The sequence below is a fragment of the Zonotrichia albicollis genome, chromosome 33 (assembly GCF_047830755.1).
Source record: "Zonotrichia albicollis isolate bZonAlb1 chromosome 33, bZonAlb1.hap1, whole genome shotgun sequence".
Lineage (NCBI taxonomy): Eukaryota > Metazoa > Chordata > Aves > Passeriformes > Passerellidae > Zonotrichia > Zonotrichia albicollis.
The window spans coordinates 2,455,852-2,472,782 of record NC_133851.1 but is presented as its reverse complement, the minus strand read 5'-3'; the positions used below and the strand labels follow the sequence as shown (position 1 = coordinate 2,472,782).

The 16,931-nt window shown below is 50.6% G+C and overlaps 1 protein-coding gene across 10 annotated transcripts in view; it reads left to right on the top strand.

Annotated features, from left to right (window-relative positions):
- Positions 1-16,795, top strand: part of KANSL2 (KAT8 regulatory NSL complex subunit 2) — a 34,289-nt gene extending 17,494 nt beyond the window's left edge. For 3 of the 10 annotated variants that reach the window (XM_074530623.1, XM_074530624.1, XM_074530621.1), the window contains exons 8-10: positions 4,665-4,918; positions 9,750-9,935; positions 15,424-15,945. In XM_074530623.1, the coding sequence (XP_074386724.1) occupies positions 4,665-4,918; positions 9,750-9,935; positions 15,424-15,513 (530 nt within the window). In that variant the 3' untranslated portion in view covers positions 15,514-15,945. The other 7 variants (XR_012577535.1, XR_012577534.1, XR_012577533.1 and 4 more) reach the window with 7 other exon arrangements.
- The last annotated feature ends 136 nt before the right edge of the window (positions 16,796-16,931 follow it).

The following is a 16,931-nucleotide window of genomic DNA, read 5'->3' as shown; positions in this document are numbered from 1 at the left end:
GATGGGGATCAGAAGAGGAGAAAAGGATGGAAAAAGAGGAAGGGATGGGAAGAAAAGATTGGAAGAAGTGAATTTGGGTTGAAAACAGGAAGGGGTTGGAAGAAAATTATGAGGATCAGAAAAGGAGAAAGAGGGATGGAAGAGGAGGAAGGGGTTGGAAGAAGTGAATGGAGATTGGAAAAAAAGAGGAAGGAATTGGAAGAAAGGGATGGGGATCAGAAGAGGAGAAAGAGAAATGAAAGAAAAGGAAAGGATGGGAATAAAAGGTTGGAAGAAGTGAATTTGGGTTGAAAAATAGGAAGGAGTTGGAAGAAAGGGATGGGGATGAGAAGAGGAGAAAGATGTGAGGAGGAGGAGGAGGAAGGGGTTGGAAGAAAAGGTTGGAAGAAGTGAATGGGGGTTGAAAAAAAATCAAAAGAGAAGGATGGGGATCAGAAAAGGAGAAAGGAAAGGGTTGGAAGAAAAGGATGGGGATCAGAAGAGGAGAGAGAAATGAGAGAAGGGGGAAAGGATGGGAAGAAAAGGTTGGAAGTGAATTTGGGTTGAAAAAGAGGAAGGGGTGGGAAGAAGAAAAATATTAAAAGAGGAGGAAGAGGAGGAGGGGAGTCAGAAGAGGAGGATGGGATCAGAATAGGGCTTGGGGTGGGTGTGGGAAGAGGAGGAAGGGTTGGGAGGTGATGGCTTTGATCTGTAGCTCCTTTGCTCTGGATCACTCTGCACGTGTGGTGCAATTGAAGAGGAGTTTCTGTTTGGGATTAAAGGCAGGAAATCCCATTGACACCTCTGGCAGGAACAGCTTTTCCACTGGGAAGGAAAATGCAGTGAGAAAATAGAAATAACAGAACCCAAATGCTGGCTGGGGGAGAGGCTTTGTGTGTGCTGGGATCTCCCTGCCCGTGGGGCTGCAAACAAAAATTAATCCTCAGCCTTTGTGCCATCCAGCTGAGAATCCTGAGTGCTTTCTGGGATCCAGCCCCCACAGAGGGGATTATGGCTGTTGTCCCAGATTTCCATGGTGGAAATGATGTCACCCAAACCCTGAGCATTGGGGTGCAGTTTTAACCTCTGCATTTCTGATCTGGGATAAATTGGGGTGGGTTTGGCAACATTTGTGGGGGAATTGGGAGCATTTCTCAGCATTTATCCCTCTGGATCCCCCAGTATGGGATCAAAAATTCCCCAGCTCAGGGATGAGCCCAAATATGGGATCAAGGATTCCCCAATAGGGGATCACCCCCAAATACAGGATCAAGGCTTCCCAATTATGGAATCACTCCCAAATATGGGATCAAGGATTCCCCAATAGGAAATCAAGGATTCTCCAGTATGGGATCAGGGATTCCCCTATGAAATCAAGAATTCCCCAATATGGGATCACCCCCAAATACAGGATCAAAAATTCCCAATTATGGAATCGCTCCCAAATATGGGATCAAGGATTCCCCAATATAAAATCAAGGATTCTCCAGTATGGGATCAAAAATTCCCCAGCTCAGGGATAACCCCAAATATGGGACCAAGGATTCCCCAATAGGGGATCACCCTCAAATACAGGATCAAGGCTTCCCAATTATGGGATCGCCCCCAATATGGGATCAAGGATCCCCCAGCTCAGGGATGACTCCCAGTGTGGCACCAAGGATTTCCCAATATGGGATCAAGGGTTCCCCAGTATAAGATGACCCCCAAATACAGGATCAAAACTTCCCAATTATGGGATCACCCCCAATATGGGATCAAAAATTCCCCAGCTCAGGGATGACCCCAAATATGGGATCAAGGACTCCCAATATGGGATCATTTCCCAGGGATGTCTGCAAACAAAAGTTAATCCTCAGCCTTTGTGCCATCCAGCTGAGAATCCCTGAGTGCTTTCTGGGATCCAGCCCCCACAGAGGGGATTATGGCTGTTGTCCCAGATTTCCATGGTGGAAATGATGTCACCCAAACCCTGAGCATTGGGGTGCAGCTCTGGGCTCTTGATCTGGGTGAAATGAGGGTGGGTTTGGCAACATTTGTGGGGGAATTGGGGGCATTTCTCAGCATTTATCTCTCTGCATCCTCCAGTATGGGATCAAAAATTCCCCAGCTCAGGGATGAGCCCAAATATGGGATCAAGGATTCCCCAATATGGGATCACCCCCAGTATGGGATGAAGGATCCCTCAGCTCAGAGATGACCCCCAAATACAGGATCAAGGCTTCCCAATTATGGAATCACTCCCAAATATGGGATCAAGGATTCCCAATTATGGAATCACTCCCAAATATGGGATCAAAAATTCCCCAGCTCAGGGATAACCCCAAATATGGGATCAAGGATTCCCCAATATGAAATCAAGGATTCCCCAATATGGGATCACCCCCAGTATGGGATTAAGGATCCCTCAGCTCAGAGATGACCCCCAGATACAGGATCAAGGATTCCCAATTATGGAATCACTCCCAAATATGGGATCAAGGATTCCCCAATATGAAATCAAGGATTCTCCAGTATGGGATCAAAAATTCCCCAGCTCAGGGATAACCCCAAATATGGGATCAAGGATTCCCCAATATGGGATGACCCCCAAATACAGGATCAAGGCTTCCCAATTATGCGATCACCCCCAATATGGGATCAAAAATTCCCCAGCTCAGGGATGACCCCAAATATGGGATCAAGGATTCCCAATATGGGATCATTTCCCAGGGATGTCTGCAAACAAAAGTTAATCCTCAGCCTTTGTGCCATCCAGCTGAGAATCCCTGAGTGCTTTCTGGGATCCAGCCCCCTCTGAGGGGATTATGGCTGTTGTCCCAGATTTCCATGGTGGAAATGCTGTCACCCACATCCCTGAGCATTGGGGTGCAGGTTTAACATCTGCATTTCTGATCTGGGATAAATTGGGGTGGGTTTGGCAACATCTGTGGGGGAATTGGGAGCATTTCTCAGCATTTATCCCTCTGGATCCTCCAGTATGGGATCAAAAATTCCCCAGCTCGGGGATGAGCCCAAATATGGGATCAAGGATTCCCCAATATGAAATCAAGGATTCCCCAATATGGGATCACCCCCAGTATGGGATTAAGGATCCCTCAGCTCAGAGATGACCCCCAAATACAGGATCAAGGCTTCCCAATTATGGAATCACTCCCAAATATGGGATCAAGGATTCCCCAATATGAAATCAAGGATTCTCCAATATGGGATCAAAAATTCCCCAGCTCAGGGATAACCCCAAATATGGGATCAAGGATTCCCCAATATGGGATGACCCCCAAATACAGGATCAAGGCTTCCCAATTATGCGATCACCCCCAATATGGGATCAAAAATTCCCCAGCTCAGGGATAACCCCAAATATGGGATCAAGGATTCCCAATATAGGATCATTTCCCAGGGATGTCTGCAAACAAAAATTAATCCTCAGCCTTTGTGCCATCCAGCTGAGAATCCCTGAGTGCTTTCTGGGATCCAGCCCCCACAGAGGGGGATTATGGCTGTTGTCCCAGATTTCCATGATGGGAATGATGTCACCCAAACCCTGAGCATTGGGGTGCAGCTCTGGGCTCTGCATTTCTGATCTGGGATAAATTGGGGTGGGTTTGGCAACATCTGTGGGGGAATTGGGAGCATTTCTCAGCATTTATCCCTCTGGATCCTCCAGTGTTGGATCAAAAATTCCCCAGCTCAGGGATAACCCCCAATATGAAATCAAGGATTCCCCAATATGGGATCGCCCCCAGTATGGGATTAAGGATCCCTCAGCTCAGAGATGACCCCCAAATACAGGATCAAGGCTTCCCAATTATGGAATCGCTCCCAAATATGGGATCAAGGATTACCCAATATGAAATCAAGGATTCCCCAGTGTGGGATCAAAAATTCCCCAGCTCAGGGATGACCCCAAATATGAAATCAAGGATTCCCCAATATGGGATGACTCCCTAATATGGGATCAAAGATTTCCAATTATGGGATCACTCCCAAATATGAGATCAAAAATTCCCCAGCTCAGGGATGACCTCAGATATGGGATCAAGGATTTCCAAGTTTGTGATTACCTCCAATAAGGTATCAAGGATCCCCCAGCTCAGGGATGAACTCCAATATGGGATCAAGGATTTCCCAGCTCAGGGATGACCCCAAATATAGGATGAAGGATCCCCCCCAGCTCAGGGATGACCTCTAATATGGGATTGGGGATTCCCCAATATGGGACCACCCCCATATGGGATCAAGGATCCCCCAGCTCAAGGATGACCCCTAATATGGGATTAAGAATTCCCTAAATGAGATCAAGGATCCCCCCAGCTCAGGGATGACACCTGATATGAGATTAGGGATTCCCCCATATTGGATCACCCCAATATGGGATTAAGGATTCCCCAATATGGGACCACCCCTGATATTGAATTAGGGATTCCCCAATATTGGATCACCCCAATATGGGATTAGGGATTCCCCAATATGGGATTGGGGATTCCCCAATACTGGATCACCCCAATATGAGATTAGGGATTCCCCAATATGGGATTAGGGATTCCCCAATATGGGATCACCCCAATATGAGATTAGGGATTCCCCAATATGGGATTAGGGATTCCCCAATATGGGACCACCCCAGTATGGGACCATTCTCTGCTGTACCTCTGCTGCTTTCCTTGACCTGCTGTGCCCAGATATCTGCCAGGACACCAACCAGAGCCTGTTCAAGCCTTGCCAGGGCTCTGAGGAGGTTCCCTGCAACAAGCCGGTGCCCGTGAGCCTGTCGGAGGAGCCCTGCTGCCCCCTGCACCTGCGGCTGCCCCCCCAGATGTACGTGCCCGAGCAGGGGCTGGCAGTGCCCCAGGAGCTGGGGGCAGCGCCCTCGGAGCTGTACCTGAGTGCGGCCGAGCTGCAGCCCAGCGAGAGCCTGCCCCTGGAGTTCAGTGATGTGAGTGCACAGCTGGGCTGGGAGAGGAGCTTCTTGCAGCCTTTGCTTCCCATCCCTTCCTCCTCTTGCATTTATCTTCCTCTTTTTCTGATCTCTCTCCTTTTCTTCCCATCCCTTCCTGCTCTTCCATTTCTCTTTCTCCTCCTCTGATCCCCATCCTTTTCTTCCTCTTTTCCAACCCCCATTCACTTCTTCTTTTCCTCCTCTTCCATTTCTCTTCCTCCTTTTCTGATCCCTGTCCTTTTCTTCCCACCCCTTCCTCCTTTTCATTCCTGATTCTCTTCTTCCATCCTTTTCTTCTCATCCCTTCCTCTTTTTCAACCCCCATTCACTTCTTCCAGCCTTTTTCTTCCAAGCCTTTTTTCTTCCATTTCTCTTTCTCCTTTTCTGATCCCCATCCTCTTCTTCCTGTTTTTCAACCCCCATTCACTTCTTCCAACCTTTTCTTCCCAACCCTTTCTTCTTCCACTTCTCTTTCTCCTTTCTGATCCCCATCCTTTTTTTCCAACCCCTTCCTCTTTCTGAACCCCCATTCACTTCTTCCAACTTTTTCCTCCCATCCCCTCCTCCTCTTCCACCTGAGAGCCCACCTGGGATGGGAGAGGAGCTTTTTCCAAACTTTTCTTCCCATCCCTTCCTGCTCTTCCATTCCTCTTTCTCCTCCTCTGATCCCCATCCTTTTCTTCCTCTTTTCCAACCCCCATTCACTTCTCCCAACCTTTTCTTCCAACCTTTTCCTCCTCTTCCATTTCTCTTTCTGCTATTCTTTCCACCCCTTCCTCTTTTTCAACCCCCATTCACTTCCATCCTTTTCTTCCCATCCCTTCCTCTTTTCCAACTCCCATTCACTTCTTGCAACCTTTTCTTCCCATCCCTTTGTCCTCTTCCATTTCTCTTCCTCGTTTTCTGATCCCTGTCCTTTTCTTCCCACCCCTTCCTCCTTTTCATTCCCGATTCTCTTCTTCCAGCCTTTTCTTCCCAACCCTTTCCTCTCCTTCCATTTCTCTTTCTCCTTTTCTTCCCATCCCTTCCTGCTCTTCCATTTCTCTTTCTCCTCCTCTGGTCCCCGTCCTTTTCTTTCTCTTTTCCAACCCCCATTCACTTCTCCCAACCTTTTCTTCCAACCTTTTCCTCCTCTTCCACCTGAGATCCCACCTGGATGCTGCAGATCTGGGGTTCTGAGCCCAGGAGGAGCTGCTGGAGTGGGGCTGGGACAGCTCTGGGATCAGGCTGGGGATGTCCAGGCTGGAGAGGAGAAGGATCCAGAGACACCTCAGAGCCCCTTTGGGAACAAAGGATGGGGTGCCAGGATAAAGGGGAATGGATTCCAGTGCCAGAGGCAGGGTTAGAGGGGATATTTGGAACAAATTTCTCCCTAGGGAGGCCCTGGAATGGATTTCCCAGAGCAGCTGTGGCTGCCCCTGGATCCCTGAAAGTGTCCAAGGCCAGGTTGGACAGGGCTTGGAGCCACCTGGGACAGTGGAAAACGTCCCTGTGCCTGTCCATGGATGATCTTTGCATTGTAAATCCATCCTTTAGTCTGAAAATGCAGGAATGGGAAAGGTTTAGGAGCTATTCCAGCCTTGGTGGCTGCTCCTTTGGAATGGTTGTGCTCATTTAAATGCCTTAAAAAGAGGATTTTTTTTTTTGATCCCCCACCCCCATTTTCTGTGGCACGAGGAAAACAGGAAGATTTTAATCCCCAGATTATTGTGGCATCGTGGTGCATTTAAAGCAACAGAGCTCAGATCCTCAGGAGTGCCCTGAGGGCAGAGCAGAGCAGCAGATCCAGGGGAGCTGCTCCTGTGAGGGTCCCCTCAGTGCTGTCCCCCCTTTAGGGGGCTCATCCCTGAGGAAACCCCAAACTTTTCAGTGAAAAAATCCATGGAATCCCCACAGCATTTGGGGATTTATCCTGTGGAGGCTCCTGAGGCTGCTGAGCTCTGCTCTTGGAGGCCAACCTTGGATCTCTGGTGGTGGAGGAGAGATTCCAGCCCCAGGAGAACAAGCAGGGTCAGGCTTGGGGAGGGCTCAGATCAGCCCCAGCCCCTTTGTGTGCAAACAGGAGGTGAATTTTTGGGTTAGAAAGGAAAAGCAGGGCTGGGGGCTTTTCCTTGGGAGGGGCTTTTCCTTTTGTCCCTTGGGAGGGTTCTGAGCTCTCTCTGGAGCTGCAGATCCATGGGAGCTGCTGGGGGTGTCTGTGTTGTGTGGGGAGGTGCCGCTCCTGAGGCACGGGAATGTCACTGGGAATGTCACTGGGATTGTCACTGGGAATGTCACCGGGAATGTCACTGGGAATGTCACTGGGAATGTCACCGGGAATGTCACTGGGAATGTCACTGGGAATGTCACCCTGGTGTCAAAGCCCCTCTGGAGCCAAAACAAATCCCAGATTGTGCTGAATCCCAGCCTGTGCTGAATCCCAGCTTCTGCCAAATCCCAGCTCCTCCTGAATTCCAGCCTCTCACAAATCCCAGCTTCTCCCAGATCCCAGGCTCTGCTGAATCCCAGTTCCTCCCAAATCCCAGCCTCTCTTGAATCCCAGCTCCTCCTGAATCCCAGTCTGTCCTAAATCCCAGCCTCTCACAAATCCCAGCTTCTGCTGAATCCCAACTTCTCCTGAATTCCAGCCTCTCACAAATCCCAGCTTCTCCTGAATCCCAGCTTCTCCTGAATTCCAGCCTCTCTTGAATCTCAGCTCCTCCTGAATCCCAGTCTGTCCTAAATCCCAGCCTTTCCAAATCCCAGCTTCTCCTAAATCCCAACCTCTCACAAATCCCAGCCTCTGCTGAATCCCAGCTCCTCCTGAATTCCAGCCTCTCACAAATCCCAGCTTCTCCCAGATCCCAGGCTCTGCTGAATCCCAGCCTGTGCTGAATCCCAGCTTCTCCCAAATCCCAGCTTCTCCTGAATTCCAGCCTCTCACAAATCCCAGCTTCTCACAAATCCCAGCCTCTGCTGAATCCCAGTTCCTCCCAAATCCCAGCCTCTCTTGAATCCCAGCTCCTCCTGAATCCCAGCCTTTCCAAATCCCAGTTTCTCCCAAATCCCAGCCTCTGCTTAATCCCAGTCTGTGCTGAATCCCAGCTCCTCCTGAATCCCAGCTCCTCCTGAATCCAGCCTCTCACAAATCCCAGCTTCTCCCAAATCCTAGGCTCTGCTGAATCCCAGCTCCTCCTGAATCCCAGTCTGTCCCAAATCCCAGCCTTTCCAAATCCCACCTTCTCCCAAATCCCAGCCTTTCCAATTCCTGGCTTCTCCCAAATCCCAGTCTTTGCTGAATCCCAGCCTCTCTTGAATCTCAGTACCTCCCAAATCCCAGTCTCTCCTGAATCCCAGCTTCTGCCAAATCCCAGCTCCTCCTGAATTTCAGCCTCTTACAAATCCCAGCCTCTCTCAAATCCCAGCTTCTCCTGAATCCCTGCTCCTCCCGAATTTCCTCCTGGATGTCCCCAGGAGTGTGTGTGTGACATCCTGGAGAGCAGGGACTGGTGTGGGGATCCTCTGGAATGTGTGTGTGACATCCTAGGAGAGGGTGGGGATGTTCCAGGGGTCCCCAGGAATGTGTGTGACATCCTGAACATGGGGAATTGATCTGGGGGGTCCCCAGGAATGTGTGTGACGTCCTGGATTGCTCTGGGGGTCCCCAGAAGGGTGTGTGACATCCTAGGAGAGGGTGGACACGTTCCAGGTGTCCCCAGGAATGTGTGTGACATCCTGGGTTGCTCTGGGGGTCCTCAGGAATGTGTGTGACATCTTGGATATGGGGGACTGATCTGGGGGTCCCCAGCAATGTGTGTGACATCCTGGAGAGCAGGGATGGCTCTGGGGGTCCCCAGAAAGGTGGGATTGGACCCTGCCAAAGCCATTCCAGGTGCTGGAGGGACACTTTGGGGACAGTAAAATCACGCTGGCCACCAGCTGGTGTGTGCCACAGCTTGTCCTCAGCAGTGCCAGCTGGGATCATGGCATTGCAGGAGGAGGAGGAGAAGGAGAGGAGGAGGAGAAGGAGGAGGAGGAGGAGAAGAAGGAGGAGGAAGAGGAGGAGGAAGAGGAGGAGGAGGAGGAAGAGGAGAAGGAGGAGGAGGAGGAGGAGAAGAAAGAGGAGGAGGAAGAGGAGGAGGAGAAGAAAGAGGAGGAGGAGGAGAAGGAGGAGGAGGAAGAGGAGGAGGAGGAGAAGGAGGAGGAGAAGGAGGAGGAGGAAGAGGAGGAGGAGAAGGAGGAAGAGGAGGAGGAGGAGAAGAAGGAGGAGGAGGAGGAGAAGGAGGAGGAAGAGGAAGAGGAGGAGGAGGAAAAGGAGAAGGAGAAGAAGGAGGAGGAGGAGAAGGAGGAGGAGGAGGGAGGAAAAGGAGAAGGAGAAGAAGGAGGAGGAGGAGAAGGAGGAGGAGGAGGAGGAGGAGAAGGAGAAGAAGGAGGAGAAGGAGGAGAAGGAGAATGAAGGGAGGAGAGGAGGAAGAGGAGAAGGAGAAGAGGAAGAGGAGGAGGAGAGAGGAGGAGGAAGGAGGAGGAGAGGAGGAAGGAAGGAGGAGAGCTTCTCGTCTCCGCCGGTCTGGCGCCCCTTCGACTGCTGAGTGCTGAGGCTTCTTGCGCGTCTCCTCTTCTTCTTCTTGCGCTTCTCCTCCTTCTCCTTCTTTCTTCTTCTTCTCTCCCTTCTGCTTCACTTGAGTGTCCCTTCTTCGTGCCCCCCTTCTAAAAGTGAGATCCCGTCTGGGCCCCCCTGGCCTGGTGCCCACCTCCTCCTCCACCTCCTCCTCCCTGCCTCTCCCTCCTCCTTCCCTGCTCTGCTCCAGCCCCTCCTCAGCCCTGATGAGCTCTGTTTTCCCCCCTGCAGGACCTGGACGTGGTGGGTGATGGGATGCAGTGCCCGCCTTCCCCTCTGCTCTTTGACCCCTCTGTGAGCCTGGACCCAGCCCTGAGGGACATGGCCGAGGCTCCCATCGACATCCTGGCCCTGGAGGAGCCTGACAGGGGCAGCTCCTGCTCCCCCCTCATCCCCACAGCCCAGGGGCCTGCCCAGGTATGCACTGACAGCGCTCTGGTGCTTAAAAAGGGAAAAAATCCCAAGAAATCTGAAAGCTCCTCAAGACCCAAGAGGTCCCAAAAACTCAGGAGCTCCTGCAGATCCAGGAGTTCCCACAAACCCAGCGATTCCCTCCCTGTCAGGAGCACCAGCAGCTTCTCTGGCTGTTTTGGGGGATTTCTCCTGGCTTTATTTTGAGGTCTGTGATGGTTAAAGAGAAACAAATCCAGAGTTTCCCAAGAAATCTGAAAGCTCCTCAAGACCCAAGAGGTCCCAAAAACTGAGGAGCTCTCACAAACCCAACCCTTCTCTCCCTCCCAGGAGCACCAGCTGCCCACAGCAGCTTCTCTGGCTGTTTTGGGGGATTTCTCCTGGCTTTATTTTGAGGTCTGTGGTGGTTAGAGAGAAATAAAAGCAGCTTCCAGCTCCCTGCACAGGGCTGGGGGAGTAGGAGAACTCCAGGGAAATAAAAAGCCCAAGGGCTCTCAAAAATTCCGAATTTCCCAAGAAATCTGAAAGCTCCTCAAGACCCAAGAGGTCCCAAAAACTCAGGAGCTCTCACAGACCCAGGAGTTCCCACAAACCCAGAGTTGCCAAAGACCCAGAACTCTGATAACCCCAAGAGCTCACACAAACCCAGCAGCTCCCACAAATCCCTGAGCTGGGGGGTCCTTGATCCCATATTGAGGGTCCTTGATCCCATATTGAGGGTCCTTGATCCCATATTGGGGGTCCTTGATCCCATATTAGGGATCATCCCTGAGTTGAGGAATCCTTAATCCCATATTTGAGGGTGATCCCATACTGGGGGATCCTTAATCTCATATTTGGGGGTGGTTCCTGAGCTGAGGGGATCCTTGATTTCATATTTGAGGAATCCTTGATCCCATATTTGAGGTGATCCCATACTGAGGGATCCTTGATTTCATATTGGGGGTCTTTGATCCCATATTTGGGGGTGATCCCTGAGCTGGGAGATCCTTGATCCTATATTTTGGGGTGATCCCATATTGGGGAATCATTGATCCCCTACTGGGAGTTCCTTGATCCCATATTGGGGGTCTTTTATCTCATATTGGGAAATCCTTGATCCCATATTGGGGAATCCTTAATCCCATATTTAGGGGTTATCCCCAAGCTGGGGGATCCTTGATCCCATATTTGAGGGTGATCCCATACTGGGGGATCCTTGATTTCATATTTGGGGGTGATCCCTGAGCTGGGGGGATCCTTGATTTCATATTTGAGGAATCCTTGATCCCATATTTGAGGGTGATCCCATACTGGGAGTTCCTTGATCCCATATTGGGGGTCTTTTATCTCATATTGGGAAATCCTTGATCCCATATTGGGGAATCTTTAATCCCATATTTAGGGGTTATCCCCAAGCTGGGGCATCCTTGATCCCATATTGGGGGCTTGTTCCCATATAGGGGAATCCTTAATCCCATATTTGAGGGTGATCCCATAATTGGGGATCCTTGATCCCATATTTTGGGGTGATCCCATATTGGGGAATCCTTGATCCCCTATGGGGGGGGTCCTTTATCTCATATTGAGAAATCCTTGATCCCATATTGGGGAATCCTTGATCCCATATTTGGGAGTGATCCCGTATTGGGGAATCCTTGATCCCATATTGGGGGGTCCTTGATCCAATATTTGGGGGTGATCCCATAATTGGGAATCCTTGATCCCATATTTAGGGGTCATTCCTGAGCTGGGGGATCTTTGATCCCTTATTGAGGAATCCTTAATCCCATATTTGGGGGTGATCCCTGAGCTGGGAGATCCTTGATTTCATGTTTGGGGTTATCCCCAAGCTGGGGGATCCTTGATCCCATATTGGGGGTCCTTGATCCCATATTAGGGATCATCCCTGAGCTGAGGAATCCTTAATCCCAAATTTGAGGGTGATCCCATACTGGGGGATCCTTAATCCCATATTTGGGGGTGATCCCTGAGCTGGGGGATCCTTGATTTCATATTTGAGGAATCCTTGATCCCATATTTGGGGTGATCCCATACTGAGGGATCCTTGATTTCATATTGGGGGTCCTTGATCCCATATTTGGGGGTGATCCCTTAGCTGGGAGATCCTTGATCCTATATTTTGGGGTGATCCCATATTGGGGAGTCCTTTATCTCATATTGGGAAATCCTTGATCCCATATTGGGGAATCCTTAATCCCATATTTAGGGGTTATCCCCAAGCTGGGGGATCCTTGATCCCATATTGGGGGCCTTGTTCCCATATAGGGGAATCCTTAATCCCATATTTGAGTGTGATCCCATAATTGGGGATCCTTAATCCCATATTTGGGGGTGATCCCTGAGCTGGGAGATCCTTGATCCCATATTGGGGAATCCTTGATCCCATATTGGGGGGTCCTTGATCCCATATTGGGGAACCCTTAATCCTGTATTTGGGGGTGATCCCATATTAGGGAATCTTTTATCCCATATTTGGGGCTGATCCCATAATGGTGGATCCTTAATCCCATATTTAGGGGTCATCCCTGAGCTGGGGATCCTTGATTTAATATATTTTATGGGGTTTTTTTTTCTTCCCTCCTCTTCCTCCCACACAGCAGCTGGGTGTGCCCATGGTCTGGGTGGCATTGGGAGTGCCAGGCTGGGAGTGCCACCCTTGTCCTGGGCATGTCTGGGATGCTCTTGGAACCTCTTAATCCCAGTTGAGGGTTTTTAGGGGAGTTGTTTCCCAGCCCAAGGGTTCTCCTTTCTTCTTGGAGTCTTAATTTTCACTGGGATAACTCAAATTTATTGACTGAAATTTGTTCCTCTCATCCTTTCTGGAGCTTGGGGTTTCTTTGGGGTGTCCCCACAGGGACAAGTGATGTCACCCACTGTCCTGTCATGGTTGCTGGGGTTATGGGCAAGTTTTGGGGTTCTCCTTTCTTCCTTGAAGTCTTACTTTTCACTGGGATAACTGAAATTTTTTCTTCTCTGGAGCCTGGAGTTTTTTGGGGTGGATTAATTTTCACTGGGAAAACTGAAATTTATTGACTGAAATTTGTTCCTCTTATCCTTTCTGGAGCCTGGGCTTTCTTTGGGGTGTCCCCACAGGGACAGGCGATGTCACCCAGTGTCCTGTCATGGTGTGAAGGCCAAGTTTTGGGGCCACATCCCAGGGGTTCTCCTTTCTTCCTTGGAGTCTTAATTTTCACTGGGATAACTCAAATTTGTTCCTTTTTGGAACCTGGAGTTCTTTGGGGTGGATTAATTTTCACTGGGAAAACTGAAATTTATTCCTCTCATTCTTCTTGGAGCCTGGGGCTTTTTTGGGGTGTCCCCACAGTGACAGGCAATGTCCCCCAGTGTCCTGTCATGGTTGCTGGGGTTATGGGCAAGTTTTGGGGTTCTCCTTTCTTCTTGGAGTCTTAATTTTCACTGGGAAAACTGAAATTTATTCCTCTCATTCTTCTTGGAGCCTGGGGCTTTTTTGGGGTGTCCCCACAGTGACAGGCAATGTCCCCCAGTGTCCTGTCATGGTTGCTGGGGTTATGGGCAAGTTTTGGGGTTCTCCTTTCTTCCTTGAAGTCTTACTTTTCACTGGGATAACTGAAATTTTTTCCTCTCTGGAGCCTGGAGCTTCTTTGGGGGTGGATTCATTTTCACTGGGATAACTGAAATTTATTGACTGAAATTTGTTCCTCTCATCCTTTCTGGAGCCTGGGCCTTTTTTGGGGTGTCCCCACAGTGACAGGCCATGTCACCCAGTGTCCTGTCATGGTTGCTGGGGTTATGGGCAAGTTTTGGGGTTCTCCTTTCTTCTTGGAGTCTTAATTTTCACTGGGATAACTGAAATTTGTTCATTTTTGGAGCCTGGAGTTTTTTGGGGTGGATTCATTTTCACTGGGATAACTGAAATTTATTGACTGAAATTTGTTCCTCTCATCTTTTCTGAAGCCTGGGCCTTTTTTGGGGTGTCCCCACAGGGACAAGTGATGTCACCCACTGTCCTGTCATGGTTCCTGGGGTGATGGCCAAGTTTTGAGGTTCTCCTTTCTCCTTGGAGTCTTAATTTTCACTGGGATAACTCAAATTTGTTCCTTTTTGGAACCTGGGGCTTCTTTGGGATGGATTAATTTTCACTGGGAAGATTGAAATTTGTTCCTCTCATCCTTTCTGGAACCTGGGGCTTCTTTGGGGTGTCCATACAGGTGATGTCACCCAGTGTCCTGTGGTGGTTCCTGGGGTGAAGGCCAAGTTTTGGGGTTCTCCTTTCTTCCTTGAAGTCTTAATTTTCACTGGGATAACTCAAATTTGTTCCTTTTTGGAACCTGGAGTTTTTTGGGGTGGATTAATTTTCACTGGGAAAACTGAAATTTATTCCTCTAATTCTGCTTGGAGCCTGGGCCTTCTTTGGGGTGTCCCCACAGGGACAAGTGATGTCACCCACTGTCCTGTCATGGTTGCTGGGGTGATGGCCAAGTTTTGGGGTTCTCCTTTCTTCTTGGAGTCTTAATTTTCACTGGGAAAACTGAAATTTATTGACTGAAATTTGTTCCTCTCATCTTTTCTGAAGCCTTTCTTGGGGTGTCCCCACAGTGACAGGCGATGTCACCCAGTGTCCTGTCATGGTGTGAAACCCAAGTTTTGGGGCCACATCCCAGGGGTTCTCCTTTCTTCCTTGGAGTCTTAATTTTCACTGGGAAAACTGAAATTTGTTCCTTTTTGGAACAACTGGCTTCTTTGGGATGGATTAATTTTCACTGGGAAGATTGAAATTTGTTCCTCTCATCCTTTCTGGAGCCTGGGGCTTCTTTGGGGTGTCCATACAGGTGATGTCACCCAGTGTCCTGTGGTGGTTCCTGGGGTGATGGCCAAGTTTTGGGGTTCTCCTTTCTTCCTTGGAGTCTTAATTTTCACTGGGATAACTCAAATTTGTTCCTTTTTGGAACCTGGGGCTTCTTGGGGGTGGATTAATTTTCACTGGGATAACTGAAATTTATTGACTGAAATTTGTTCCTCTCATCCTTTCTGGAACCTGGGGCTTCTTTGGGGTGTCCATACAGGTGATGTCACCCAGTGTCCTGTCATGGTTCCTGGGGTGAAGGCCAAGTTTTGGGGTTCTCCTTTCTTCCTTGGAATTACTTTTCACTGAGATAATTGAAATTTATTGACTGAAATTTGTTCCTCTCATCCTTTCTGGAACCTGGGGTTTCTTTGGGGTGTCCCCACAGGGACAGGCTATGTCACCCAGTGTCCTGTCGCGGTGTGAAGGCCAAGTTTTGGGGTGGGGAGGGGGTGTCACACCCCAGGCTCTGACTGAAGACCCCCAGTTTTTTCTGTAACTGTTGGTTTCAAACAAGAGCCCAGAGCAAAAACCCTCCCGGTCTGTTGGTGCTCCCAACCCGTGGAGTTCCCAATTCGTGTGGGAGTGACAGTGCCAGCCCCAGGCTGTCCCAGCAGCCCCTGCCGTGTCCCTGAGCTGTCCCAGCAGTGTCCCCTTCCCTTGCAGCCCCAGCAGGAGCAGCAGCCGCAGGGAACGGCCTCGAGCAGCCCAGCCCGAGGAGCCAACGGGAGCCTGGAGCCGGGAGCTGTGGGCTGAGCCTGCTGTGGGACCCTCAGCGTGGGACCTGGGGGGCTGCAGAGCCTCCGGGAGGAGCTGCAGCTCCAGCTCTGCTGATTCTGCAGCCACAGAAACCCCAAAAACCTCATCCAGACCTTCATGGCCTCCATGGAGATGGGCTGGCTACAGGAGGGAAATCACCAAATTCTGGGGGACAGAAATCCCCAAATTCTGGGGGACACCAGGGGAACCTGGGGGTTCTTGAGTCCTTCTCCAGTGCCAGGAGGAGCTGCAGCTCCAGCTCTGCTGATTCTGCAGCCACAGAAACCCAAAAAAACCCAGAAACTTCATCCAGACCTTCATGTCCTTGGTGGGGATGGAGCGGCCGCAGGAGGGAAATCACCAAATGCTGGGGGACAGAAATCCCCAAATTCTGGGTTACCCTCACCGTGGGACTTGGGGGTCCTTCTCCAGTGCCAGGAGGAGCTGCAGCTCCAGCTCTGCTGATTCTGCAGCCACAGAAACCCCAAAAAACCCAGAAACCCCATGCAGACCTTCCCATCCTCCGTGGGGATGGAGCGGCCACACGAGGGAAGTCACCAAATTCTGGGGAACACCTGCAGGACCTGGGGTGTCACCGTGGGACTTGGGGGGGCTGGAGACCTTCTCCAGTGCCAGGAGGAGCTGCTCTGCTGATTCTGCAGCCACAGAAACCCCAAAAACCCCAGAAACCCCATCCCGATCCTACCATCCTCCGTGGGGATGGAGTGGCCACAGGAGGCTGGGGAGGGAAATCACCAAATTCAGGGGGACACCTGCAGGACCTGGGGTGTCACCGTGGGACTTGGGGGTCCTTGAGTCCTTCTCCAGTGCCAGGATGAGCTGCAGCTCCAGCTCTGCTGATTCTGCAACCCCAGAAACCCCAAAAACCCCAGAAACCCCATGCAGACCTTCCCGTCCTCCATGGGGATGGAGCGGCCACAAGAGGGAAATCACCAAATTCTGGGGGACAGAAATCACCAAACTCTGGGGGACATTGGAGGACCTGCGGTGTCACCGTGGGACTTGGGGGTGCTGGAGAGCTTCTCCAGTGCCAGGAGGAGCTGCAGCTCCAGCTCTGCTGATTCTGCAACCACAGAAACCCCATCCAGACCTTCATGTCCTTGGTGGGGATGGAGCGGCCGCAGGAGGGAAATCACCAAATTCTGGGGGACAGAAATCCCCAAATTCTGGGGGTCTCTTCCACACCCCGAGGGGTTTTGGGGGAACAGAGGTTCTGTTCTGTAGGTGCCCCCCAACAATAAAGTGATGGAGGTGGGTGCTTGGTGTCCCTGTGTTGTGTGATGAGTCTGGGATTTGGGGTGTTGGGGGTGCACTGAGGTGTGTTTGGGGTGCCCTGGGGGGTATTTGGGGTGCCCTGGGGGTGTTTGGGATGCCCTGGGGTGTTTAAGGTGCCG